The 27,376-nt window shown below is 44.0% G+C and overlaps 1 protein-coding gene across 3 annotated transcripts in view; it reads right to left on the reverse strand.

Annotated features, from left to right (window-relative positions):
* The window catches only part of LOC129700311 (uncharacterized), a 78,317-nt gene that overhangs the window by 45,578 nt on the left and 5,363 nt on the right, over positions 1-27,376 (reverse strand). For 2 of the 3 annotated variants that reach the window (XM_055640685.1, XM_055640684.1), the window contains exons 2-7: positions 27,065-27,181; positions 26,687-26,773; positions 22,176-22,284; positions 18,109-18,347; positions 12,086-12,229; positions 9,899-9,976 (exon numbers count right to left, since the gene is read on the reverse strand). In XM_055640685.1, the coding sequence (XP_055496660.1) occupies positions 9,899-9,976; positions 12,086-12,229; positions 18,109-18,347; positions 22,176-22,284; positions 26,687-26,740 (624 nt within the window). In that variant the 5' untranslated portion in view covers positions 26,741-26,773; positions 27,065-27,181. Of the gene's footprint in view, positions 1-9,898; positions 9,977-12,085; positions 12,230-18,108; positions 18,348-19,830; positions 19,997-22,175; positions 22,285-26,686; positions 26,774-27,064; positions 27,182-27,376 lie in introns of those variants that run through there. The other variant, XM_055640687.1, reaches the window with a different exon arrangement.

Below are 27,376 nucleotides of genomic sequence, written 5' to 3' on the forward strand. Positions count from 1 at the left end.
GACACTAGGGATAATTTACAGAGGTCAATTAACCTGCAAGTCCGCATGTCTTTGGGGTGTGAGAACAAACTCAGAGAACCCACTTGGTCACAGGGGGAACGTGCAAATTCCACATAGCCAGCACCCAAGATTGGTATTGAACCAGGGTCTCTAGTGCTGTGAGGCAGCAGCTCTACCAGCTGCACCACTGTGCTGTCCCAAAGCAATGGAAAAATATGGGTAACGGTTGAAAGAAACACCCAACTTTATTGAAAAAAATATGAAATAAACAAATTAAAGTGATGTGTCACTGTGTCTCGAATTTTTTTTTTTGGGGGGGGGGGGGGTGGGGGGGGGGGGGGGGGGGGGGGGTTGCATCAAGTCTAAGGTATGGTTGTGGCAAGCAATACTTGATCCATGCCACTGTCCACCATGGTTCTGATTGCTAGTGTAGGCGCAGAGAAGAATACTTCTCCGAATTGGTGGAGAAGTAAAACCACTATGACGATATGTGGCAACATGTTCCATTTAGTTGGTTTACCTGTACCGAGGCACAATTAAGCTTTTTTGTTGCTAGATGTCCAGTCAGCGGAAAGACTATACATCCACCAAGGTGGTGATTTCTGTTCTGCCCTTGTTACAAAATCCCTTCAGTGGCATTTAGCATAAGGAAATCCATTACCATCTATGCCAAGTCACAAACAGGAAAATGCACCAAGCTGATGTTTAAAGTGAAACTCGATGAAAAGCTTTCACCATGCCAACAATCAAGAAAATCACTGATGTTGTGTCCATGTTTTCACTGTTAACGACAACAGTCTGTTTTACTTTCCTTCCATTTTTATTGTGGCTACAATCATAAGTAGAGAATATATTTGGATTCTGTCACATTATAATAAAAACAAATTGAAATTTAGCAGTTCACTTCCCTGGAAACCTGATGTATTTTGAGGGGATATTTCTTTTCACGTTAAACTAGAATATTATTCAGCATCATACGTCTGTGGTACCAAGGGTCAGGAAGTCTATATTACACATTTCAATAGACAATAAACAATAGGTGCAGGAGTTGGCCATTCGGCCCTTCGAGCCAGCAACGCCATTTAATGTGATCATGGCTCATCATCCCCAATCAGTGACCCGTTCCTGCCATCTCCCCAGATCCCCTGACTCCGCTATTTTTAAGAGCCTTATCTAGCTCTCTTTTGAAAGCATCCAGTGAACCGGCCTCCACCACCCTCTGAGGCAGAGAATTCCACAGACTCACAACTCTGTGAGAAAAAATGTTTCCTCGTCTCCGTTCTTTCCTTGGCATACGTTTCACAAAGTTCAAAGTTTCCTCTTATCCATAATTAGATCACTGGTGATTTGCTACATGATGTTCTAGGTCTTGAAAGAAAGCCGTTAGATTACAATTTTATTGAAGGATTTCGCCAACTTTGTCCACTGTAAGATCAACATAAATAAAGAATGTAAGTTGACCTGACCTCTACGAATGTTATTTTTAAAACCTCTGATCATCCGCAAGAGATTTAACTGAAAAAATAATATAGTTAATTTCTGACCGTATCTGCTTTTTAGTCATGATTTGACCATGGAAATGAAACAACAGCATTAACAATATTTGCATAATTAAATGTAAACAGATGGCTAATAGTATTAGAGTTCATTTTAATTCTGGGAGGGTGGGGGGGTTACTGGCTTTAGGGACACGTGGAGGATTTAATTTAAGCCCGGGTTTATCAGTTCTTGGGCTTGTCAATGTGCCACAAGTCAACATTTCATCCAATCACCATCTGGGAGCTATCTACTGGTGAAAATCAATTTTAACTTTAGTTTACACTAAATGTTGGAGTGAATCAGAGGGCCAGGCAGCATTTCCAGCATCTGCAGTTCCGTTAACTACCCTTAACTTTAGTTTAGTTTATTGTTACATGCACTGAGGTACAGTAAAAAGCTTTTGTCGTGTGCTATCCAGTCAACGTTAAGACTATACATGATTACATCGAGCCATCCCCAGTATACAGATTAGTGCAAGATAAAGACCAGTAAAGTCCGATTAAAGATAGTCCGAGGAAATCCAGTTGGGTAAATAGTACCTCTCTAGTTGATGATAGGATGATTCAGTTGCCTGAGCGTAGGGAAGAAACTGTCCCTGAATCTAGAGGTACATGTTTTCTCACTTCTGTATCTCTTGCCTGTTGGGAGAGGGGAGAAGAGGGAGTGACTGATCCTTGATTATGATGGTTTGCCTTGCCGAGGCAGCGTGAAGTGTAAATTGAGTCAATGGAAGGGAGGTTAGTTTGTGTGAAGGTCTGGGCTGTGCCCACAATTCTCTGCATTTTTTTTTGCATTCTTGGATGGAGCTGTTCCCAAACTCTATGTGGGGCACATTTTCCTCTACAACAGCTGTATGATCTACTGTGGAAAATAATAATAAAAGTTCACATCCACCAACAGAATCCCACTAGACACCAAACACGGTATATTCAACATTAATTATTGTCACAAATTGTAGCCACTTTAAGAATCGAGGTAATGAAATCCAATTTTTCTTAAACAACCACTTATCTTTTAAAGGAGAAAATGGATGTGTAATTAAATTAACACACCTTGAAAGAAATGTATATGTAAATCATCACAGAAAGAGAGAAGAAAGAAATCAGGTAAGTAAGATGACACTAATAATGAAGCCAATATAATTTGAATAAACTTAGAAATCTGGTCTAGTTGGAGAGTCTGGGTCACCCTGATGGATATAATTCTGCAATTTGGGTGTGTTTTAACAAAATTGTGGGTAATGGCTCTGGCATCATGGAATGGGAAGGGACTGGACAGAAGCAGCATTGCAGAAGTAAATAAGTATTGCAGAATAAAAAGAGTGTTCTCACAGCAGAAATGTGAGACTGGAAACTCTTTCTGAGCTAAATAAACTAATGCTGATACATTTTTTGGGTACTGTTTAAGGAGCAACAGAAGATAACCAAAAAGGCAATGCGGGGAGAAAAGATGAGGTATGAAGTTAAGCTAGCCAAGAATATACAGGAGGATAGTGAAAGCTTCTTTAGGTATCTGAAGAGGAGAAAAATAGTTAAGACCAAAGTTAAAGACTGAAAAAGGTGAATTTATTTTGGGGAACAAGGAAATGGCAGGTGAGTTGAACACGTACTTTGGATCTGTCTTCACTAAGGAGGACACAAACAATCTTCCTGATGTACTAGTGGCCAGAGGATCTGGGGTAACGGAGGAACTGAAGGAAATCCACATTAGGCAGGAAATGGTGTTGGGTACTGATGGGACTGAAGGGTGATAAATCCCCAGGGCCTGATAGTCTGCACCCAGGGTACTTAAGGAAGTGGCTCTCGAAATTGTGGACGCATTGGTGATCATTTTTCAATGTTCTACAGATTCAGGATCAGTTCCTGTGGATTGGAGGGTAGCTAATGTTATCCCACTTTTTAAGAAAGGCGGGAGAGAGAAAACAGTGAATTATAGACCAGTTAGCCTGACATCAGTAGTGGGGAAGATACTGGAGTCAATCATAAAAGATGAAATAACGGCACATTTAGATAGCAGTAACAGGATCGGAGTCAGCATGGATTTACGAAGGGGAAATCATGCTTGACTAATCTTCTGGAATTTTTTGAGGATGTAACTAGGAAAATGGACAAGGAAGAGCCAGTGGATGTAGTGTACCTGGACTTTCAGAAAGCATTTGATAAGGTCCCACATAGGAGATTAGTGGGCAAATTAGGGCACATGGTATTGGGGGTAGAGTGCTGAAATGGATAGAAAATTGGTTGGCAGTCAGGAAACAAAGAGTAGGGATTACCGGGTCCCTTTCAGAGTGGCAGGCAGTGACTAGTGGGGTACCGCAAGGCTCGGTGCTGATGGATCAAATTCAGTTTTACAAGGCTCAGTGCTGGGACCGCAGCTATTTACAATATACATCAATGATTTAGATTCAAAGTGAGTCAAAGTAACATTAGCAATTTTCCAGATGACACAAAGCTGGGTAGCAATGTGAAATATGATGTTATGAGAATGCAGAATGACTTGGGCGAGTGGGCAGATGCATGACAGATGCAGTTTAATGTGGATAAATGTGAGGTTATCCACTTTGGTAGCATAACAGGAATACAGATTATTATCTAAATGGTGTCAAGCTGGGAAAAGGGGAAGTACAACGGGATCTGGGGTCCTTGTTTATCAGTCAATGAAAGTAAGCATGCAGGTGCAGCAGGCAGTGAAGAAAGCGAATGGCATGTTGGCCTTCATAACAAGAGTCGTCGGGTTTAAGAACAAAGAGGTCCTTCTGCAGTTGTACAGGGCCCTAATGAGATCACATGTGGAGTATTGTGTGCAGTTTTGGTGTCCAAATTCGAGGAAGGACATTCTTGCTATTGAGGGAGTACAGCGTAGGTTTACACGGTTAATTCCTGGGATGGCGGGACTGTCATATGCTGAGAGCTTGTATTCTCTGAAATTTAGAAGGATGAGAAGGGATCTTATTCAAACATAAAAGATTATTAAGGGTTTGGACATGCTAAAGGCAGGAAACATATTCCCGATGTTGGGGGAGTCCAGAACCAGGGGCCACAGTTTAACAATAAGGGGTAAGCCATTTAGAACGGAGATGAGGAAACACTTTTTCACACATAGTTGTGAGAATTCTCTGCCTCAGAGGGCGGTGAAGGCCAGTTCTCTGGATACTTTCAAGAGAGAACTAGATAGGGCTCTTAAATATAGCGGAGTCAGGGGATATGGGGAGAAGGCAGGAACGGGGTACTGATTGGGGATGATCACCCATGATCATATTAAATGGCGGTGCTGGATTGAAGGGCCGAATTGCCTACTCCTGCACCTATTGTCTATTGTCTATAACAGCTGTCTCAGTCACAGCGAATGTCAGTAGTGTAAGCAACAGTACTCTGAAACACAGCTTTGAAAATATCTGCAAAAGATCAATCTTCCACAGTGGATTATTAGCAAAGCTTTTGAACTTCCACAAAAAAAAGTCACTCAGACTTTCCTATTTAAGGAAAGTAATAGCAAAAGCTGAAATAAAAGATCAAATGTGGATTAGGTACATTGTAACCTGCTTAGATAATAATGCACTGAAAGGATGCCCAGGGTCATATTGATAAATTCCAGTTAGATGACTTGCATTCTGAAATAGCTGTATGCAGGTAAGGCCATCATGACACAACCCCAAATTTGGTTTCAGTTCATCGTACGTCTATTTCTTTAAAATAAGAGAAACATTACTTTCAGTTTGTGCTCCCAAGCTTTGAATTTTGTAAGCTTTATGCAATAGATGTTTAAGAAAAATTCCCAAGAATAAATGTAACTTAGCTCAACCATAATTAGTTAACTTTTTGTCATTCTTTTTATAGGGCTAGACATTGCAGCATAAGCCAGCATTCATTGCCCATCAACAATCGGCATCAAGATTGCATTGCTGCAGTCTTTCATAAGTTCATAAGTGAGAGAAGCTGAATTAGGCCATTCAGCACATCAAGTTTACTCTGCCATTCAATCATGGCTGATCTTTCTTTCCCTCTCAACCACAATTTCCTGCTTTCTGCCGTAACCCTCAATACACGTACTAATCAAGAATCTATCAATCTCTGCCTTAAAAATATCCATCAACTTGGCATCTACAGACTTCTGTGACAATTAATTCCACAGATTCGCTACCCTTGGACTAAAGAAAATCTTCCTCATTGCTTTCCTAAAGGTACGTCCTTTTATTCTGAGGCTATGGCCTCTGGTCCTAGACTCTCCCACAAGTGGAAACATTCTCTCCACATCCACTATCTCGGCCATTCACTATTTGGTAAGTTTCAATGAGGTCCCATCTCATCCGCCTAAATTCCAGCGAGCACAGGCCTAAGTGCCGTGAATCGTTCATCATATGTTAACAGAATCATTCTTGAGATCATTCTCGGAAACCTCCTCTGGACTCTCTCCTGTGCCAGCACATCCTTCCTCAGATATGGGGCCTAGCAGCGCATTAGTTTTTTCAACTTTTTTAGTGTGTCCTAATGTATGTTTTTGGTGTCTCTCTGTGTGTCCTGTGTGGGGGGTGGTGTGGGGGGGTTAAGGGGAAACCGCTTTGGTCGCCTCCTCCACGGAGAGGCGACTTTTTCCATGTCGCCTCCCACGTTGTCTAACAGCAAGGATCGTTGCGGCCTTTCCCGGAGAAGCGCCCGGGACTTCAGCGGCGGGAGCAGCGTGGACTCTCGTCACGGAGCCAGCGAGCCCTCGCCGGGGGTCACCGAAGGGGAGTGGTCCATTCGCTGGCCCGCAGCAGCCTGAAGTCATGGTCTGCGGAGCTCCAGCTGGCGCGGCGTCCGCAGCAAGGGATCCCTCGTTGGGGACCTGGGAGGAGAAGAAGCTCCGACCGTCGGCCCGCGTCCTACTTCTACCGCGGGCACGGCGGGGACTTACCATCCGGACCGGGGTCCCTCGCCGGGAACCCCTGGAGAGGAGCTCTGACAGCCGGCCCTGCGGTCTGTGGTGCTTCTGGTTGCGGCGCGGCGGGGACTTTAAATCTTCGTCGCCGGCCTGCGGCCACGCCAACCTGAAGCCGCGGTCTCCGGTGGGGAAGCATCGATTGAGAACTTACCTGGACTTTATCTGGACTTACCTTGTCTGAACATCTGGACGCCCGCAGCGGTGGCTGCGGAGGGTTGAGGTCCCGGCCACGGGGAAAAATGGAGGAGGACTGGGCAGATTTTGTGCCTTCAACCACAATGATGAACGCTGTGGTGGATGTTTGTGTTAAATTTTTATTGTGTTTTTTGTGTTTTCTTTTTTCATTGTACCGCTGCTGACAAATTAATTTCACTTGCACTTCACGTGCAAGTGACGAATAAAACTGATATTAATATTGAGATTAAATTGCTTGCAATACTCCAAATGCAGTTTGACCAAAGCCTTATAAAGCCGCAGCCTTCCATCCCTGTTTTTATGTTCTTGTCCTCTCAAAATAAACGCTGGCATTGGATATGTCTTTGTGGTACAAGCAGTGGCATACTGGGTGATAGGAAAGGTGTTGCAGGATTCTGGCCAAGTGGTGTTGAAGGACTTATAATAGTTGGGGACTTGGAGATGGTGGTTCTCACATATTCCTCCTGTCCTTGTCCTAGCCATGGAAAGAGCAGCTTTGGATATGGTAGTGCAGGACAAATAATAGATGATACACACAAGAAGGGAGGGGTGAATTAGCATTGATGGTTCCAGTGCCAATTAAACAGGTGACTTTGACTTGCTTTTTTGGAGCTACACCCAAGCAAACATATTTCTTTCATATAATGTCAAGCAGATAGTGGAAAAGATTTGTATGGTTAGTACAAGCAGACTTCTGGCCAAAGATGATCATGAGGATATTTATGATGAGCTATTCGGCAATGCTAATGTTTTAGTTTAGTTTAAAGATACAGTGTGGAAATCGGCCCTTCGGCCCACAGAGTCCATGCCAACCAGTGATCACTCATACACTAGTTCTATCCTGCACACTAAGAACAATTTACAGAAGTCAATTAACCTACAAACCTGCACGTCTTTGGAATGAGGGAGGAAACCGGAGCACCCGGAAAAAAAAACCCCACACGATCACAGGGAGAATGTACAAACTCCATACAGACAGCACCCATGGTCAGGATCAGGCCCGACTCTCTGGCACTGTAAAGGGCCTGTCCCACCAGCATGCGTTTGCATACGTCTATCACAACCAAATGTGGTGGCTTGAGGCATACGGTCTCGCGGGGCCGGTCCCACTGCCAACCACGGAGGCGTATGGAGTTGTGCGGGGCGGGTCCCAACATCATACTCACCAATCAGCTGGGCAGGAGAAAGGCCGACTGAATTTGGACTTTGCACGGAGTCGGGCGGTGACGTCATCGTGCCATGGCACGCCGGGCAGTGATGTCATCGCGCAACTCCACGCGCTAGGCGTACGCTGTCAAGACGCTGCATACGCCCGTCGAGGCGCTGCGTACAGCCTCAATGCGGCTGCGGGCAGACAGGCTGTTGTCGCGCGGGATGTTCGGACAGTGCAAGATTTTTGGAGCCCCGCGCGATGTCGAGACCAGCCCCGCACAACTTCATACGCCTCCGCCGATCAAAGTGGGACCGGCCCCACGGGGCCGTATGCCTCAAGCGACCATATTTGGTCGCGCTAGGGGACGCATGCTATCGCATGCTGGTGGGACAGGCCCTTAAGGCAGCAATTGCACCAATGTGCAGCACTGTTGAGGGTCATAGGGTGGTGGCAAATACTCCTGTGGGTGATGTTCATTGCTTGTTAATGCTGTTAGTATTGCCGGCCACTGATCACTCCATTCCCAACATCAAGGCTTGCTGAACAGTCATCACCTGTTTCATTATGAGAAGAGCCACAAATGGAACTGAACTCCGTTATTGTTAGCAAGTATTCCTTCTGATCTTCTGATGGAGAGGGATCAGAGGAACCATTCTGAGGCACCTACATTTGAACACAAGTAGAACTTTGTTCCCAAAATATACCTGGGGCTGAGATAGCTGCCCTCCAACAACACAGACCTATATTTGTGTCAGATACAACTCCCCTGATCACTAATCATTTTAATTTTGCTACATCCATCTGATAATCCACTCAATCAAATTCTACCTTGTTGTTGACTTCACATCTGCAATTCAGGAGCGATGGTCCAGTCCGAATTTATCTATCAACAGTACACCAGATCCAAGGTCTTGCATACACCAGCTTAACACTATGGGATTTACAGTAAGTCTTTTCCTCCTCAAACTCCGCCAATAATAGAACTCAGAGAAGTCATTTATGTATAATTGATCAGGGAGAAGATTGTGGAAAGTAAGGTAAAGAGCAAGCTATGGAAGATCAATGGGCTGAAGTTCATAAGTGGAGAATAGACAAGGGAAAGCACAGAGGGATGAACGCAGTCATGGTCAGAAATGGGACTGATTATGCAGATGATTATAGACACAAAATGCTGGAGTAACTCAGCAGGTCAGGTAGTATCTTTGGAGAAACGGAATAGGTGATATTTCTTCAGTCTGAAGACTGAAACATCACCTATTACAATTCTCCAGAGATGCTGCCTGACCTGCTGAGCTACTCCAGCATTCTGTGTCTAAATTCGATATAAACCAGCATCTGCTGTTCCTTTCTACACATGCAGATGAAGATGATAGGTGGGGTGGGTCAGGATCAAGAGAACTTGATCAGGAGAAATTGAGAAATCAACAGCAATATTAGACGGATGGGAACCATCACCGGCGAAACACGCCAGGAAGCATTTGCCTTTGATATCCCTGCAACAGCCTAAGTAAAGTTGTTCTCCTTTACAATTATACCAAAGTGAGCGTCAATCTTTCTGTTAAAAGCTTTCTCGTCGTTCTGTTAAAGAAGCTCTCTTCGCGGGCCTCATCAAACCAAACCAGAATAGGCTTGCATAAGTGGCATGAAAACAAATATTACATGTCATCTGCTGTCACTTCACTTCTCCATCAGCAAGCACACAGAGAGATGATCCAGGGCTCAAGTCGTGAAGTATATTGAGTCTGGTGTATTTTTCGGTCTGATAGAACTCGACTGCATTATTTTTTTAATGTAATTAAGAGTTGCCATTTGTCACATCTGGATACAAAGACTATGGAGTCACAATTGCAGACACCCCCCAGAGTGGACACAGGATTTGTCATACCTAATTAATCTGTTCATGTTGCTTCTGATCCAAGCTGCACATCAACTTTGTGCTGCCTTCTCATTTCAGCTCAGTAAGATAGTGGGGGAGGGGGAGCAGGGTGGAGAAAGTTCCTTAATTGGTTGGCATTATTTATAACTAGCCTGGCCCTCTAGGAGTGAGTGATGGTGCAGCAATTGAACAATACAGAAATCTTGGACACATACCTCATTCTCTTCCTGGTTACCAGCGTCCTCAATCAGCAAACATCGCAGTCGCTCTTGCAGGGTTGGCGATGTCTTTTCCTAAAATCAAGAAGAGGAACAAAACAATGTGAAATTAGTGGCAAGAAATTGAGGCACCATTAAATACCTTAGGCCTGGCATAGATAGTCACAGTAAGCCTGGGTCTAGCTTATTCTAACCTGCACTCCTGCATAGCACTCCACAATTACCACATGCAAGAACACACCACTTAAACACCACCTGTAAGATCTAGGAAATTTAAGAGCTCTGACTTTTCACTAATCTGTCACGATTGGTTTGATACTTTTACACAGAAACTTGACACTCCATCGCACAAAAATGAAGTCAGCAGCAATCTCAAAGATGGTATTGTGTGAGAAGGAACTGCAGATAGAAGAAGGGTCTCGACCCGAAATGTCACCCATTCCTTCTTTCCAGAGATGCTGCCTGCCCCGCTGAGTTACTCCAGCTTTTTATGTCTATCAAAGATGGTATCAATGGTCTACTTTTGTGGCAACTTAAAAAATTCCATCCCTTCCATTGACTCTATTTACACTTCAAAGCCACCAACATAATTAAGGATGGGTCTCACCTTGGTCACTCCCCCTTCTCCGTTCTCCCATCAGGCAAGAAGAGAAGTGTGAAAACGCACATCTCCAGATTCAGGGACAGTTTCTTCCCAGCTGTCATCAGACAACTGAAGTATCCTATCAACAACTGGAGAGCGATCTTAAGCTACCATCTACCTTATTGGAGACCCTCAAATTATCTTTAATTGGACTTGACTGGACCAAATCTTGCACTGAATGTTATTCCATTTATCCGCTATCTGCAAACTGTGGACGGCTCGATTGTAATCATGGATAGCCTTTCCGCTGACTGGATAGCATGCAACAACAAACCTTTCGCTGTACCTGGGTACACGTGATAATAAAAAACAAATATGGCTATCCACTAATAATGTTTTTCATACATCACATACAAAAAGAACACAGGGAAATAGCAGAAGTAGGCCACCATGCCCTGCCATTTTAATATGATCATAATGGACCTACTCTGGCCTCAACTTCTCTTATGTGCCATACAAGATCAGAAGATCATAGACTTAGGAGCAGAATTAAGCCAATGTTTCTAATGATGCAACTTCCACGACCTGCAGGGGATAAAGTTTCAATGATCCACCACATGAGAAGAAATGTCCACGTATCTCAGTTTTAAATGTCCACCATCTTGCAGTTAAATCCGCTCCTTTGAGACTCTACCACTAATGAAACTATCCCTCCATCTATCCTGTGTAGGAAGGAACTGCAGATGCTGGTTTATACCGAAGATAAATACAAAATGCTGGAGTAACTCAGCCAATCCGGCAGCACCTCGGGAGAAAAGGAATAGGTAACGTTTCAGGCTGAGTCTGAAGAAGTGCCTTGACTCAAAACGTCACCTATTCCTTTTCTCCAGAGCTGGTGCATGACCTGCAGAGTTACTCCATCATTTTGTGTCTATCCACCGTCTACACTGTCATGGTCCCTTAGGATTTTATAAGTATGAATAATGTCATCTTTCATTCTTCTAAACTTTAAGGAATGCAATTATTTAGTCTCACTTGATAAGTCAATTCTGCCATCCCAGGAAATGTCCTGGTGAATTTCCTTTGTACTATCTCCAGTATTCCAGGCGAGCCGCAGGAGATGGCACAGTGGCGCAGCGGTAGAGTTGCCTCCTTACAGTGCCAGAGACCCCAGTCGATCCTGACTACGGGTGCTGTCTGTATGGAGTTTGTACATTCTCCCTGTGATTGTGTGCGTTTTCTCCAGGTGCTCCGGTATCCTCCCTCACTCTAAAGCCGTGCAAGTTTGTAGGTTAATTGGCTTCTGTAACGTGCCTCACTAGAGTACGGGTTATCGCTGGTCGGCGCAGACTCGGTGGGCGGAAGGGCCTGTTTCCACTGTATCTCTAAACTAAACTAAAACTAAACTCCTACGTACAATTGCAACAAATTATACCCATTTTTAAAACTCCAGCCCCTTGGGCAATGAAGGCCAAAATGCAATTTGTTTTCTAAACTACTTGGTGGATTGTTTTTTTTGTGGAGATTCATACACTCAAACACCTAATAATTTATCTTCCGGAGATCCCTCTGGAGAAAAAGTTATTAACTGAACACCTTACCTTAACTTCTTTAGAAATTGTTTGCCTCGAGTCAAATGGTGAGCACCGAACCGTCTCACAAATGGCCTGATAGAGACCAATCAGTTGTCTTCTTTTCTCTACGACAGGGTGCTTCTGAATTGGACCAAATCTGTTGCACTCTGACTATAAGTAGAAATAAAGTACAAACTGCATTCTACTTCAATGATTTATATAAATGATAGACAAAGTATATTATTTACATTCTTTTAGTTAAAATATGAAGTGTTAATAAAAGGTAACAGATGTTTTGCCCTTAAATGTGATTAAAACTATGGGGCTTTACATAATTACATAGAACAGTGCAGTGGAAGGGGCCTTTCGGCCAACAATGCCAATGTCCCACATGATGCCAAGACCAACTCTTATCTGCCTGCAGGTAGTCTATAATCTACCATTTCCTGCATATCCATGTGCCTATCCAAAAGCTTCTTAAATAATATCATTGATATCTGTCTCCACCACTACCACTGGCAGTGCATCCAGGCATCCATCTGTGTAAAGAAAACTTGCCCTGCACACCTCCATTAAACTGCCCTTCACAACTTAAAGTTATATCCTCTGGTATCTGTTATTTCCAAGCTGGGGCAAAGATTCTGACCGTCTACCCTATCTATGCCTCTCATAATTTTATACCGTATACTTCTGTCAAGTCTCCCTTCATTGGCTATTGGCTGCAACCTTCCCTCCATTGACAAACTGTACACTGCAAGGGCCAGGAAGCAAGTGGGTACGATCATCTCTGACCCCTCTCACCCTGGCCACAAACTCTTTGAATCACTTCCCTCTGGAAGGCGACTCCGGACTGTCAAAGCTGCCACAGCCAGACATAAAACAGCTTTTTTTTCCACGAGTAGTAGCTCTACTCAATAACCAAAAATCTGTAGCCTCCTTTTGCTCTGGTATTTTATTTAATTCACGTGTTTAATACAATAATGTTTTATTATTAATGTTTAATGTTTTATGTATCATTCTTAACTGTCACTGTATTTCATGTTGTCACTTGCGGGCAAAGCACCAAGGCAAATTCCTTGTATGTAAATACTTGGCCAATAAACTTATTCATTCATTCATATCATACATTATTCATTCATTCATTCAACTTCTGACATTCCAAAGAAAACAATCCAAATCAGTCCAAGTTCTCCTTGCAGTCAATACCCTCTAAGTAACTAACAGATATCAATATTGGTACTCTGCTTCAATGGCCCAGATATTATGATCAGTAGCAAACAGAACTTGGTGTTCATTATAGCTCACAACAGATTTAAATTGTAGATAAAGAGTGTTTCATGTGGTTCACAGGGTGGGATATTGCAACCTTCACGTGGTCCACCATGTTTCAACTAATGCAATCAACCCGACGTGCACAAACAAAAGATCAAATAGAACAAGTTGACCTACAACTTTAGGCTATGCATGCCATATGCAAGAAGAAGAAGAATGTGGTGAACTGCTCGAGAGGGCACCTGTGCAACACATCTCTTTAATCAATCAAACTGAAGAGTCTAAAGGTGGGTCAGGCAGCATCCCTGGAGAACATGGATAAGTGACGTTTTGGATCAGGACCCTTCTTCAGACTGATTGCAAGGGTGTGGAGAAAGAAAGCTAATGAGTGGAGGAGCAGGACAAAGTCTGGCTAGTCACGCCCCTAGTGACAAAAATTGCAACATTTCACCTGGCCATGCTTATATTTCTTCCAAAACCAAGAGCTCCTGAATTCTCACCAACTGGCCTTCAAACAACTCCCACAACAGATATAGACTTAGCCAACAAAAACTGCTTCTGGTCCATTCTTCTCAGCATCCACCTAACACTGTTCTAAGTAGCCTTTCCCCAATTTAGCACTTTGCCCCGATATCCAATCTTGTCTTTATCCACAAATATTTGTAAACTTATGAGGTCATGATCACTATTCTGAAAATTATTTCCCAATGAATCACTGGTCACCTGGCCAGGCTCAAAGGTTTCAAAGGTTATTTCAAAGGTTATTTTATTGGTCACATACACCTAGGTGTAGTGAAATGCTTCTTGCCAATGCAGGACATAAAGAAAGAATACAGACATAACAGTAATAAAGAAATTTAAACATAAAAACATCCCCCCCACAATGGTTCCCATTATGAGGGAAGGCACAAAGTCCAGTCCCCATCCCATATCTACCCATAGTCGGGCCTATTGACGGAGGCCCGATGTTCCAGACCCTTCTCGCCGGGTGATGGTGCTCCGGAATCGGGAGAATCCTCTCAGCGGCATGGGAACCTTGGAACGGCCGCTTCCCTTACCGGAGACCGCGGCTTCCGAAGCCAACAAGGCCGCGCCGGATGGAGCTCCACCATTGGCGATCTCGGCGAGAGATCCCAGGCTCCCGATGTTAAAGCCAGGGCCGCCGCCCGCGGTTGGCCACTCCACAGTCCCGCAGCTCCACGGTTTTTCTCGGCGGTCTCAGCATGGCGACCCAGGCAAGGCATCGCCCGCTCCGCAATAGCGCTCCACCGCTGTGCCGCAGCCGAAGCCGAGGTACTGGGCGGTCCCCTCAGGAAACCTCGCTCCAGGCCTGCTGGTAGGCGGCGAGGACGGGTCGAAAGTGCAGCCCAGAGAAAAGCTGCTTCTCCGACCAGGTAGGGACCCTGAAAAGCATGTCAGGGTCCCTACCAGGGTCATTTCCTAATGCAATGTCTACCATGGCCCCTTCCTTGGTTAGATTATCTACACACTATGTCAAGGAACTCTCCAGAATGCACCTAACAAATTTTGCCCAATCGAAGTCTCTGGCACGTAGATAGTCCCAGTCAATATGGAGATTAGTCACACACCACAACAACCTTATTGCTTTGTAATCTTTCTATTATCTGCCTGCAGATCTACCACCCACTATTTATTGGAAGGCCTAGAGGAATCATGGGTACATCAGGCCAGTAAGGTACATTATCCGAAACTGCCTGGCATGACCATGACTGGGATACAAAAGAGGTGGGAGTGTTCCACAGCTGATCAGGGAGAATGTCACAGTCCTAATGCCTGCACATTTGTTACACACATATTGCCTCACTGAATGAGCTTTGCAGGACATCCTCTATCAGGGCGACTGTGACGTTCCTCCAGACCAGTAGTTCAACTCCCTCACCTCTTTTGCATCCCAATGATGGTCACACCAGTCAGTTTCAGATAACATAACTTGCTGGCCTTTTGTGCAATTATTCCAACTGGAACAACTGAGTGGCAATAGAGCTCTCCACAGTACTAACTATGAAATGCCCCTGAAAGCTTTGACAGCCAACAAAGCTTCATAGAACATAGAAAAGTACAACACAAAAACAAGCTCCTTATAGAGTGATACAGCATGGAAACAGGCCCTTCTGCCCAACTTGCCCACGCCGACCTACATGCCCTATTTACACTAGTCCCAACTGCCTGTGTTGAGCCCATGTCCCTCTAAACCTATACTATCCATGTACCTGTCCACATGTTTCTTAAACATGGTGAAAGTACCAGCCTACACCACGTCCTCCAGCTGCTTATTCCATATACCCTTTGTGTGAAAAAGTTGCCCCTCGGGTTCTTATTAAATCTTTCCCCCTCACTTTAAATCAATGATCTCCGATTCCCGATTCCCCTACTCTGGGTAAAAAAGCTCTGCGCATTTAACCTATCTATTCCTCACTTGATCTTATACACCTCTACAAGACCACATCTCATTCTCCTTTGGCCCACAGTGACCATGCCAAACATGGTGCAATTAAACTAATCTCTCCCCCCTAACCAAAAGCCTCTAAAATGCCACTATTGTATCCCCACTCCTAGCTTCGACAGCTGGAAAATCTGCAAGTTTATATTGCCCCTTCTTATACCATCCAACCAAATTGTAACAATTGTGTACCTGTAACAATCAATGTTTGTCAGTATTAAATTTAATCTGCCATATTTACATCTGTTTGTATCACCATGAGTTATTACTAAACACCTACAATGCACTGCACACCCAATTATTGTTTCCACTGGCAATTTAAACGTGTGCCCTATACACTCACATTACAAGTCATCAAAGATAGACGCAAATACTGGAATAACAGCAGGTCAGGCAGCATCTCAGGAGAAAAGGAATATGTGATGTTTCAGGTTTAGACCCTTTTTCAGAAAAGCTGTGATCCCAGCAACAAATCTATTCATAACCTATGGACTGCAGCAATGACCTTAGAACCATTTCAACATTGGAGGGAGAATGGTGTGAGGGGCCAGCAAGTGATTGCAAGACCAAGGAGGAGTGAAGGGTTGTGGGCAGATGGAACCAGGTGGGGAAGACGGAGGAGTGGAGTTGGCAGAGAATTTTGACTAAATACATTTCTCCTCATCTTCTTCCAAGCAGAAAGTCCTTTAATTCTGAGGCTATGATCTCTAGTCCTAGACTCTCCCACTAGTAGAAACATCCTCTCCACATACAGTCTATCCAAGCCTTTCACTGTTCTGTCTCAATTAGGTTCCCCCTCATTCTTCTAAACTCCAGCGACAACAGGCCCAGTGCTGACAAACACTCATCATAGGTTAACCTACTCATTCCTGGGATCATTCTTGTAAATCTCCTCTGGACCCTCTCCAGAGCCAGCACATCTTTCCTTAGATATGGTGCCCAAAATTGCTCACAATATTCCAAATGCGGCCTTACCAGCGCCTTATAGAGCCACAACATTACATATCTGTTTTTGTATACAAGCCCTCTTGAAATAAATGCTAGCATTGAGTTTACTTTCTTTACTACCCATTCAACTTGCAAATTAACTTTTTTGGAATCCTGCATGAGCAAGTCCCTTTGCACCTCTGATTTCTGGATTTTCACCCCATTTAGAAAATAGTCTACAAAAGTATACATAGAAAAAAGTAAGCAACATCTACTGACTCTCTTTTGTCTGTCCTGCTATTTGCTTCTTCAAAGAATTCCAGCAAATTTGTCAAGCAAGACCTCCCCTTCACAAAGCCCTGCTGACTTCCGCCTTTTCCAATCTCCTCAACTCCACAAAATAGCAAAGACGTACCGATTGGATTTTCCTGCTCCTTTTCTTCAGGACTCATTCTGACCTTAATTATCAAATGTCAGTTCTTAGCCATCTTATTTGCAATATTGGCATTGTGACACAAGGTGTTATCAGAAAATGCAATCAAACAAGAACTTTATTTCCTTGAGACGATCCTCCTGTAATATAAATAATAAATTATAATTTTGGGACTGCATGTGACAAAATGAAAACATGGTGGAACAACTAAGCCTCACTGAGCAAGACTCTTTCGTACTTAACCTTAGTTAGTAATCTACTCAGTGCCACAGCCAAAAGAAGATTAACTCATCATTGTAGAATTTCTATTTTGGTCGCTTAAGCAATGGGCTGCTATTTCACATCTAAAACTCATTGCTATGTAGTGACAACATCCTTTTCTACACTGTAAACATTATGAACTTGAAATTTTAGGTATAACAGACTGCAGAAACAAACAATTACCATCTGGGGATGATATGCCATGGGGATTCTCTTTGTGGATTCTGCATCTTTTAAACTGGCCTTTTGAATTCCAATAAACTTGAGGTCAGGAAGAACAGTTTTGATATAAGCAAATGCCGGATGAACCAAATCGCAAGCAGGTGGAGTAGCGACGGAGGCACAGTGAAGGACACCACAGTCATGCTTAGCCAGGCCGACGCTGCAACGCCACCACGGCAACGGGCCTTCATGGTCAGGTCAAGAACCCTGTACTTCCAAGCGGAAACACAAAAATAGCACCTTAACTGGCCAGTGTGTATACTGGCTTAACGTGCTACTGATATACACTTGTAATGTATCTGAGATGTTTATCTAAGATATATCTAAGTGCTTATGTGATACTTGCATTGAACTGTATACAAAAATGAATGTCACTGTACCTCAGAATATGTCACAAATAAAGTACCATTGTATTGTATGGTACATAACAAGCACATTTTGTAGAAGAGGTCTCAACACACAAATAAGTATTACCTTAGTTATTATAATTTCTGCATTTTCACCATTCTTCAGATAATGACCAGGGCCTTGGACACCTTCCATGATACTGGAGCCAGCTGTATTTGGGTTGTGTACTTTCAATGTGGCTGGCATTTTGCCAAGCTTTACTTTCTCCTTTGTGACCGGCACTGATAACTTCATGTGAGATTCAAAAAACGCCTTCCTTTTGCTCACGATAGACCCTAGATGAGGTATCTTGAAAACATGTGTATCTAGCAGAGGTGGATAAAGAAGAACCACACCGAAAGATGTTTAAACTCCTGTGACACATTACCTCATATAGATTCTTCCCCCCCCCCCCCAAAAAGTTACTTATGGGCCTGTCCCACTTAGGCGATTTTTCAGGCGAGAGCCGGCGACTGTCAAGTGGACACACACACGCACACACAGCTTCCTTCACCAACCCGTTATGCAGGCGGGGGACAGGGCAAGCGGTGGGAGCGCTGCCTTACGGTGCGAAGCCAAGGTGATACAGATACACACCGCGATGAACAGGAAGTTTGGTGCTATAATTAAGACTGCTAAGATCAGTGTACGGTAAGTCCTTTAAAAGAGGGGGGAGAAGAAGGGAGAAGGAGTGGAGACAACTTTTAAGAAGCCAGAGATACACGGCTGTGATGCTCGGCGGACATTTAACATTACCGGTCGGTTATCCTTGGTTCTGAAAACTGCTTACGTTTTTTTTCCCAATGAGCCAATGAAATTCACCGGTCAGCACCGGCTACAACCTACGATAACCTTCGACCTCCTGGCAACTCACTAGGACCTCCTGGCGACCCACCTACGGCACGAGAATTCCCGCTACTCACCATGGCGGCTTAATTCTGGTCGTCGCTAATTTTTCAAGATGTTGAAAAATTTGCGGCGACCATAATGAGCCCGCGGGTAGTTCCCAGAATGTGGGAACTCCTCACGACCAGGAAGGCGACTCCCTGGCAACCACCCGCGAACATGTCGCCTAAAAAGTCACCTAAGTGGGACAGGCCCATTAGTCCCCTTAGTTAACAAAACATACAACACCAGTCCGTCAACCTACAATATCTGGGCCAAACATGGTGGCAAGGTAAACTCCTCTACCTGCAAGTGATCCATGTCCCTCCATATTTATGTGCCCAGTTTAAAGCCTCAAACTCCACTATTGTACCTGCTTCCACCAACAACTCTGGCCACACATTCCAAGCACCCACTCTCTGCGTACAAAACTTATCCTGCACATCGTCTATACACTTTTTTCCTCTGACCATAAAAATATGCTTTCTTGTCTTTGACATGTCCACCTTAGGAAAAAGGTTCAGACTGTCTATCCTATCTATGCTTCTCGTTATTTTATATCTTATCAGGTCTCCACTCAACCTTTGTGCTTCACAGAAAACAATAGAGGTTTGTCCATCCTCTCCTTACAGCTAATACTCTCTAAACCAGGCCATATTTTGGTAAACCTAACCTGGACCCTCTCCAAAGCCTCCACACCCTTCCTATAATGCAGTGACCAAATCTGCACATAATACTTCAAATGCGACCAAACCAAAGTGTTATAAAATGTGTAGGAAGGAATTGCAGATGCTGGTTTAAACTTCCCCATGCTAACCAAGATGCCCCATTTATGCTCGTCCCACCAGTCCACATTTGGCCCATATCCCTCTAAACCTTTCCTGTCGATGTACCTGTCCAATTGCCTTTTAAATGTTATAGTACCTGCGTCAACTACCTCCTCAGGAAAGGGATTTTAGGTGAGATCATGTCAAGAGATCTGCTCAAGTAGCAACATGTGGGTCATTCAGCCAGGACCTGCACTGAAGATGAAGGATATCCTAAGATAGACACAAAAAGCTGGAGTTACTCAGCGGGACAGGCAGCATCTCTGGAGAAAAGCAATGGGTGACGTGAGTGGGCCTGGCACGTGCCGTCAGGGTAGGCAAGGTAGGCAGTGCCAACCCTGACTAAAATTATAAAAAGACAATTGTTAAATATAAATAGTAAAGATTTCCAATTAATTTACTAAATTCAGTATTTATTTTTAAATGGTTATTATTTTAATAATCAATCTTAGGTAGGCATAATTCTCCCGTGCCTTTCATCTGCAGTACGCGTAATACGCGGAACTATGTTCAACACGTGTCGTGGACGCTTCAAGCCTTCACTTACAATGGGCAATAAAGGCAGCTGAAATTCTGCCTTTACACCGTGGACTGCGTGCAAGGTGCTGCACATGCCCACAGGAGCGACCAATCTGCGAAATGCGTGTTTTTTACGATTTTCTGCGCATACGCAGTTTACAATTTTTAAAAGTCGACTGACTGCGAAGCGCCTACCCTGTGTAATTACTCACGGCACGTGCCTTGAGTGGGCACATGAGTGGAGACCCGAAACGTCACCCATTTCTTCTCTCCAGAGATCCTGCCTGCCCTGCTGAGTTACTCCAGCATTTTGTGTCTATCAAAGTTTTATAAAGCTGCATCATGACTTCCTGACTCTCAGACTCAATGCCTCAGCTAATGAAGAACTTCCTTACCACCTTATCTATTTGCGTTACCACTTTCAGTGAGTTACAGTCCCTATGACTATCAATGCTGTTAAGAGTCCTGACAGGTGTGGTATGGTGGAGCAATGGTAGAGGTGCTGCCTTACAGTGCCAGAGACCCAGGTTCGATCCTGACTACGGATGCTGTCTATATGGGGTTTGTACGTTCTCTCTGTGACCGCGTGGGTTTTCTCCGGGTGCTCTTGTTTCCTCCCACACTCCAAAGATGTACAGGTTTGTAGTTTAATTGGCTTACGAAAATTGGAATTGGCCCTAGTCTGTGTAGGGTAGTGCTAGTGTATGGGGACCGCTGGTTGGCAAGGGCTCACTGTGCCGAAGGGCCTGTTTTCGCACTGTATCTCTAGACTAAACAAAAGCTTGTTCTGGTTAAACTCCATCTGTCATTTCTCCTTCCATATCTCTAGCCAAATCCCACAATTTCCTTTAGTTGTCAATTTATAAACAGCGGGATCACACACATGGCACTGATTCCTCTGCCCTGGCATCAGTCACAATATCCTATACACCTCCTATTCACCCACCTCTCTGGCATGATCAGATAATTCTATGTAAAGTCTCTATACTCATTTTATGTAAAATACCTTACAATTGACAAAAAAGTATTAGTTTATACATTAGATGCACATTATAACCAAATGTTTCTAAAATTTTCTCAGCATTTTCAAACATTTTGTGTTTGCAGGCTCTACAAATCAGTATATTAGAAACATAGAAATTAGGTGCAGGAGTAGGCCATTCGGCCCTTTGAGCCTGCACCACCATTCAATATGATCATGGCTGATCATCCAACTCAGTATCCCGTACCTGCCTTCTCTCCATACCCCCTGATCCCCTTAGCCACAAGGGCCACATCTAACTCCCTCTTAAATATAGCCAATGAACTGGCCTCAACTACCCTCTGTGGCAGAGAGTTCCAGAGATTCACCACTCTCTGTGTGAAAAAAGTTCTTCTCATCTCGGTTTTAAAGGATTTCCCCCTTATCCTTAAGCTGTGACCCCTTGTCCTGGACTTCCCTAACATCGGGAACAATCTTCCTGCATCTAGCCTGTCCAACCCCTTAAGAATTTTGTAAGTTTCTATAAGATCCCCTCTCAATCTCCTAAATTCTAGAGAGTATAAACAAAGTCTATCCAGTCTTTCTTCATAAGACAGTCCTGACATCCCAGGAATCAGTCTGGTGAACCGTCTCTGCACTCCCTCTATGGCAATAATGTCCTTTTTCTAGTAGAAACAAGGAACTGCAGATGCTGGTTTACACGAAAGGACACAAAGTGCTGGAGTAACTCAGCGGATCAGGCCTCATCTCTGGAGAACAGGGAGCATGTCCAGTGAATTGCAAAAATTGGATTAACGTAGGATTAATCTAATTTGTGCTTAATGGACAGTGCAGATGCAACAAGTCGGGACTCTTCTTCAAATTGTTTTTTTTTTAATTTCTTCATTAATTGCTATTTAAAAGGTGCTTATTAAAATATGACAAGAAGTGATGTTGTATACCCAATTTCATTTCTTCAGGATGCTGTAGCTTGATTGAGTTATTCCATTCCTGCTGCAAGGTTGATTTTCCGGTATCATTCAGTGACCACCTCTTACGGATAACATCATTCTTGAAAAACAAAGCAATGCAATAAAAATCTAGCAATTTTTTATGTTATACTCCAGTGTACTTATCAATCCACCAGCAAAAAGATGCAAGGAATTTTGTGCTAAAATGATTGAGTCTAATAATATTAATCTACTAAGAACTACACAAAGAAACATGTTACGGAAAAGGGCTCTGCAGCTCGTGAGTCCGCACTGTCCATCAAGCACATATTTTAGATTAATCATACATTAATCTGATTCCAGATTCAGTTCGCCTCCAGATTTTGATTTAAATCTTTTTATTTGAATTTCACAGCAATTTGCATACAGACAGTGACAGTCAAGGCATAATTGTGCAACAGTATGTAAGCGACCCTCAAAGCCCTTACCCTTACCCACCCGAATCAGGTCGGAACCAAACGGGGACAAACAACACTCACATACATACACATCCACACAAATATGGTAAGATAAACAAAACAAAAAGTACTTAAAAAAAAAGGGGGCACTAATAACAGTAAATAAGTAAGTAATTAAATAAATAAGTGTGGGGAGGGGGGGGGGGGGGGGTTAAGGGGAGAGCAGCTGCAGTAGAGCAGAACAATGGTGGAGAGCACTCAGTCCTCTTCCGAGTCCGGGGACAAGTTGAGAGTTAACAAGTTCCAAGAAAGGGTTCCATGTATCTAGGAATGTCTGGGTAGAGCCTTTGAGAGAGAACCTAAGTTTTTAAGCTTTAAATTGTAAAGCACCTCCTTAATCCAGCGGGTGTGTGTCGGGGGACAGGTGAGCCTCCAGTTAAGCAAGATCAGTCTCCGGGCTAACAAGGTTGTAAAAGCTAGTACCCGTTTCATCGCAACAGAGAGGTTGGTATTGGGAGGGTTACTGAAAATGGCTGACAGTGGGTTTGGAGGAATAGTCTGGCCGTAGGCTCTGCTTATCAAGTCGAAAGCACTCCTCCAAAAGGCTGCTAGCTTAGGGCAAGACCAAAACATATGGCTATGGTTGGCAGGAGATTGATTACATCTGTTGCAGGTGTCCCTAACAGCGGAGTAAATTCTAGATAATCTTGCATTTGTGTAGTGGACTTTGTGAAGAACTTTGCATTGGATTAGGCCATGACGGGCACATATGGAGGAAGAATGGGTCAAGTCCAAGGCAGAGTCTCATTGCTGGTCTGTTAGTTTCGTATTCAGCTCACCCTCCCACGCAGCTTTTAATGAGGTATGAGGTTTCAATATAACCGACCCTAACAAGTTATACATTTCTTTTGGTTGGGATCTAGAGCTAAGATGGTATCGGTCAGGGTTTCAGGGGGGCGATTTGGGAAATGGGGGAATGTCTTCTTCACAAAATCCCTAATCTGGAAAAAACGAAAAAGGTGGGAGTTTGGGAGGCTATAGTTGGACAAGAGCTCCGCAAAAGACGAAAAGATGCCATCCTTGTACAGGTTTTTGATACTACTGATACCGTTGCTATGCCAGGTTTTGAATGCGTAGTCTGTACTTGAAGGTTTAAAGATGTGGTTTTTAAGCAGTGGGGTCAAGATGGAAGAGCCTTGTAAACCAAACTTTTTCCTGAGTTGACTCCATATCTTGAGCGAGAGGGACGCAATTGGGCCTGCACCCACAGATGTTATAGGAAGGTGGAGTTGGGAGCATAGGACAGACCGCATCGGGAGATGTGTACTCGCCTTTTCCATGTGTACCCAGGTCGGTAGGTGGTCGCAATCATCATTTATCCAATACAGGAGTTTTTGCAAGTTGGCTGCCCAATAGTATCGCCTAAAGTCAGGAAGTGCCAAACCGCCGTCACTCTTAGGAGACTGCAGTATCGCCTTTCAGATTCTAGCCGGTTTGCTACCCCATAAAAATTTAGATATTGTCCTTTCTAATTTATCAAAAAAAGATTTAGTGATAAGTATAGGGACATGCTGGAAAAGATACAGGAATTTGGGTAGGACGACCATCTTGACCAGATTTATCCGGCCCACGAGGGATAGCGATAAAACTGACCAGCGGTCAAAATCTCTTTCAGCTTTCTCAACCAGAGGCAGAAAGTTTGTGCGGAACATATCAGATAAGGGTGTTGTGATAAAGACGCCGAGGTAGCGAAACCCGTCCTCTGCCCATTTGAATGAGGTTAAAGAGCGAGGGAGCTGCTTAGCCAATGAGTTAATCGGTAATAACTCACTCTTTTGGTAGTTAAGTTTATAACCAGAATACGCGCCAAACCGTTCTAAAATATTCGTAATCACAGGGAGAGAGCTGACTGGGTTTGAGATGTACAGGAGCAGGTCATCCGCATACAATGAGACTTTATGAGTTGTATCGAACCGTGTAATACCTTTAAAGCCCTTCTCTGAGCATAACCAGACCGCCAAGGGTTCTATCGCGACAGCAAACAGAAGTGGTGATAACGGGCAACCCTGTCTGGTACCTCTCTGAAGGGGGAAGTGAGGCGACAGTGTGCCGTTTGTTTGTACTGAGGCCACCGGGGACGAGTATAATAGACTGACCCAAAGAATAAAACTGTTACCGAGGCCAAACCTGTCCATCGCCTCATATAGGTACCTCCACTCGACCCTGTCGAAAGCTTTTTCGGCGACGAGGGAGACCGCTATCTCCGGGGTCTCACTACTCGGTGAATAGATGATGTTAATGAGACGCCTAGTATTGTGGGAAGACTGTCGGCCTTGTATGAACCCTGTTTGGTCTAACGAGATAATAGAGGGCATCACTCGTTGAAGACGGAGCGCAAGGGCTTTAGAGAGGATTTTGAGGTCCACATTCAGGAGTGAAATTGGTCTATAGCTACTACAAAGCAGGGGATCTTTCTCCTTTTTAAGAATTAGGGAGATAGTAGCCTACGACAAGGTGGGCGGTAGGCGACGATGTAAAAACGCCTCATTGTACATATCTCTCAGGACTGGTGCGAGGAGAGCAGAGAAAGCTTTGTAATATTCTACAGTGAAGCCGTCAGGGCCAGGTGACTTTCCGCTTTGCAGCGATGTGATGGCTGCTTGGACCTCAGCAACAGTTATGGGACCACCCAAGTCTCTCGTGGCTTCATCGTCAATTCGGGGAAATGTCATACTACTGAGCATGTCACCTGCAGTGGGAGGACAATCGGAAACGTATAGTTCAGCGTAGAATTTAACAAATGCTTCATTAATTCTAAGAGGATCAGTTCCCCTCCAGATTTTACCACTCACCTACACACTTGGGGCAATTCTCAACAGCCAATTAACCTACCAGCCACCATATCTTTGGAGTGTGAACACTGGAGCACCCAGATGAATCCCACCCGGTTATGAAGTGAACATACAAACTGTACACAGACAAGAGAGAGTCAAGAGTCAAGAGTCAATTTAATTGTCATTTGGACCCCTGGAGGTCCAAACGAAATGCCGTTTCTGCAGCCATACATTACACACAAATAGACCCCAGACACAACATAATTACATTTTACATAAACATCCATCACATAGCTGTGATGGAAGGCCAAAAAAACTTATCTCTCCACTGCACTCTCCCCCCCCCGATGTCAGAGTCAAAGTCAAAGCCCCCGGCTGGCGATGGCGATTGTCCCGCGGCCATTGAAGCCACGCCGGGTGGTGCGAGGTCGCACACCGGGTCTTGGTGTTGGAGCCCCCGGTGTGCGCTCGCAAAGTCCCGCGGCCATTCCAGCCGCGCGGGGCAGTGGTGTCAGGCCCCGCTCCAGGAGCTCTTCAACCCCGCAACACGGGCGGGAGAATTCGCTGTTGCAGGAGCCCCGAAAAGCGGTCTCCCTCCAGTGACCCGCGGGCTCCCGGTGCCGCCGTCCGCAGACCCGCAGTAGCAGCCTTCGCATCAGCAGCAGCAGCAGCGGCATCGGCAGCAGCAGCAGCAGCAGCAGCAGGCAGCAGCAGCAGCAGCAGCAGCTCCTCCACCGCTCCACCCGCTCCGGTCTCGGCCAGCTCCGCGACGGCAACGGTGAGTCGGCACCAGAGTCCCCGGCTTCTTCCCGTTGGAGGCCGCTCCTCGTTGCGGCCTCAACGACACCTGAGACCCGACGAGAAAAGGTCGGGTCTCCAGTGCAGGGAGAGATTCAAAAGTTTCCCCCCCCCCCTCCCACCCCACCCCCATCCCCCCACACACACACCCCAACATAAAATAACAAAAACTACATAAAAACAGACAAAAAATAATAAAAACGCGGACAGGCTGCAGAGGCCGCTGCTGGCCAGAGCCGCGCCGCCTACCAGCACCCAAGGTTAAGATTGAACCTGGGTCTCTCATTCCACTCATATCTTGTCATGATAAGCAGTTATTATTAATAAAGGTTCACAGGTTAGCGTGATCCTCGTTAATTGATAATGGAGAAAATAGGAAAAATTACAATATAAAACACTATGAAATGTAATACTGCATGGTACATGGACTTACTACTGAGATCCAATGATTAGCTGTAGGTACACCATCCACCAAGACTTTATCCATTTCTCACAGATATTTACCTTTCCGAGGCATCCCCTATCAAATGGATTATTAATTGTCAATAATGCTCAACTATATATTGTCAAAATTTCTTGTTCATTCTTTACTCAACGGCAACAGTGATGAAGAAATCAATTTACTTTAGACGACTTGAAAGAATGCAAACAATTTGCAGTATTTGAGATAACATCTATTACACTTACAAATTAATAAATAATGTTATGAAAAATATTAAATGTTATGAATATGAATGCATTTTTTAAACTTTCCTTATATCGTAACATTATATTTTGTTCACTGGAAATCAATTTATAAAAGAATGATTACCAAAAGTAAAAATAAAGGTTGATGGAGATCCACTTATTCCTCCTTAAATTGTGTCAGTCAGAAAATGGTATTGATTAATCTGTGCAGTGATGAAGGGAAGCATGCAAAGAGCAGCACCTGCAATGAAGATACGGAAAATATCAAAAAATTATATTATCACTACCTTGATCAGTAATTTAAAACATATAATTTGGTGCATCCAACATTTTATAACTGAAGCCAAACAGATAGTAAACAGAAGCTTAATTTAGATTAAAATACTCCATAAATTTTAATATTTACTTTTTTGTTGAGCAATACGTGACTGATCCT

This window comes from Leucoraja erinacea, chromosome 9 (assembly GCF_028641065.1).
Source record: "Leucoraja erinacea ecotype New England chromosome 9, Leri_hhj_1, whole genome shotgun sequence".
In the NCBI taxonomy this organism is placed as follows: domain Eukaryota; kingdom Metazoa; phylum Chordata; class Chondrichthyes; order Rajiformes; family Rajidae; genus Leucoraja; species Leucoraja erinaceus.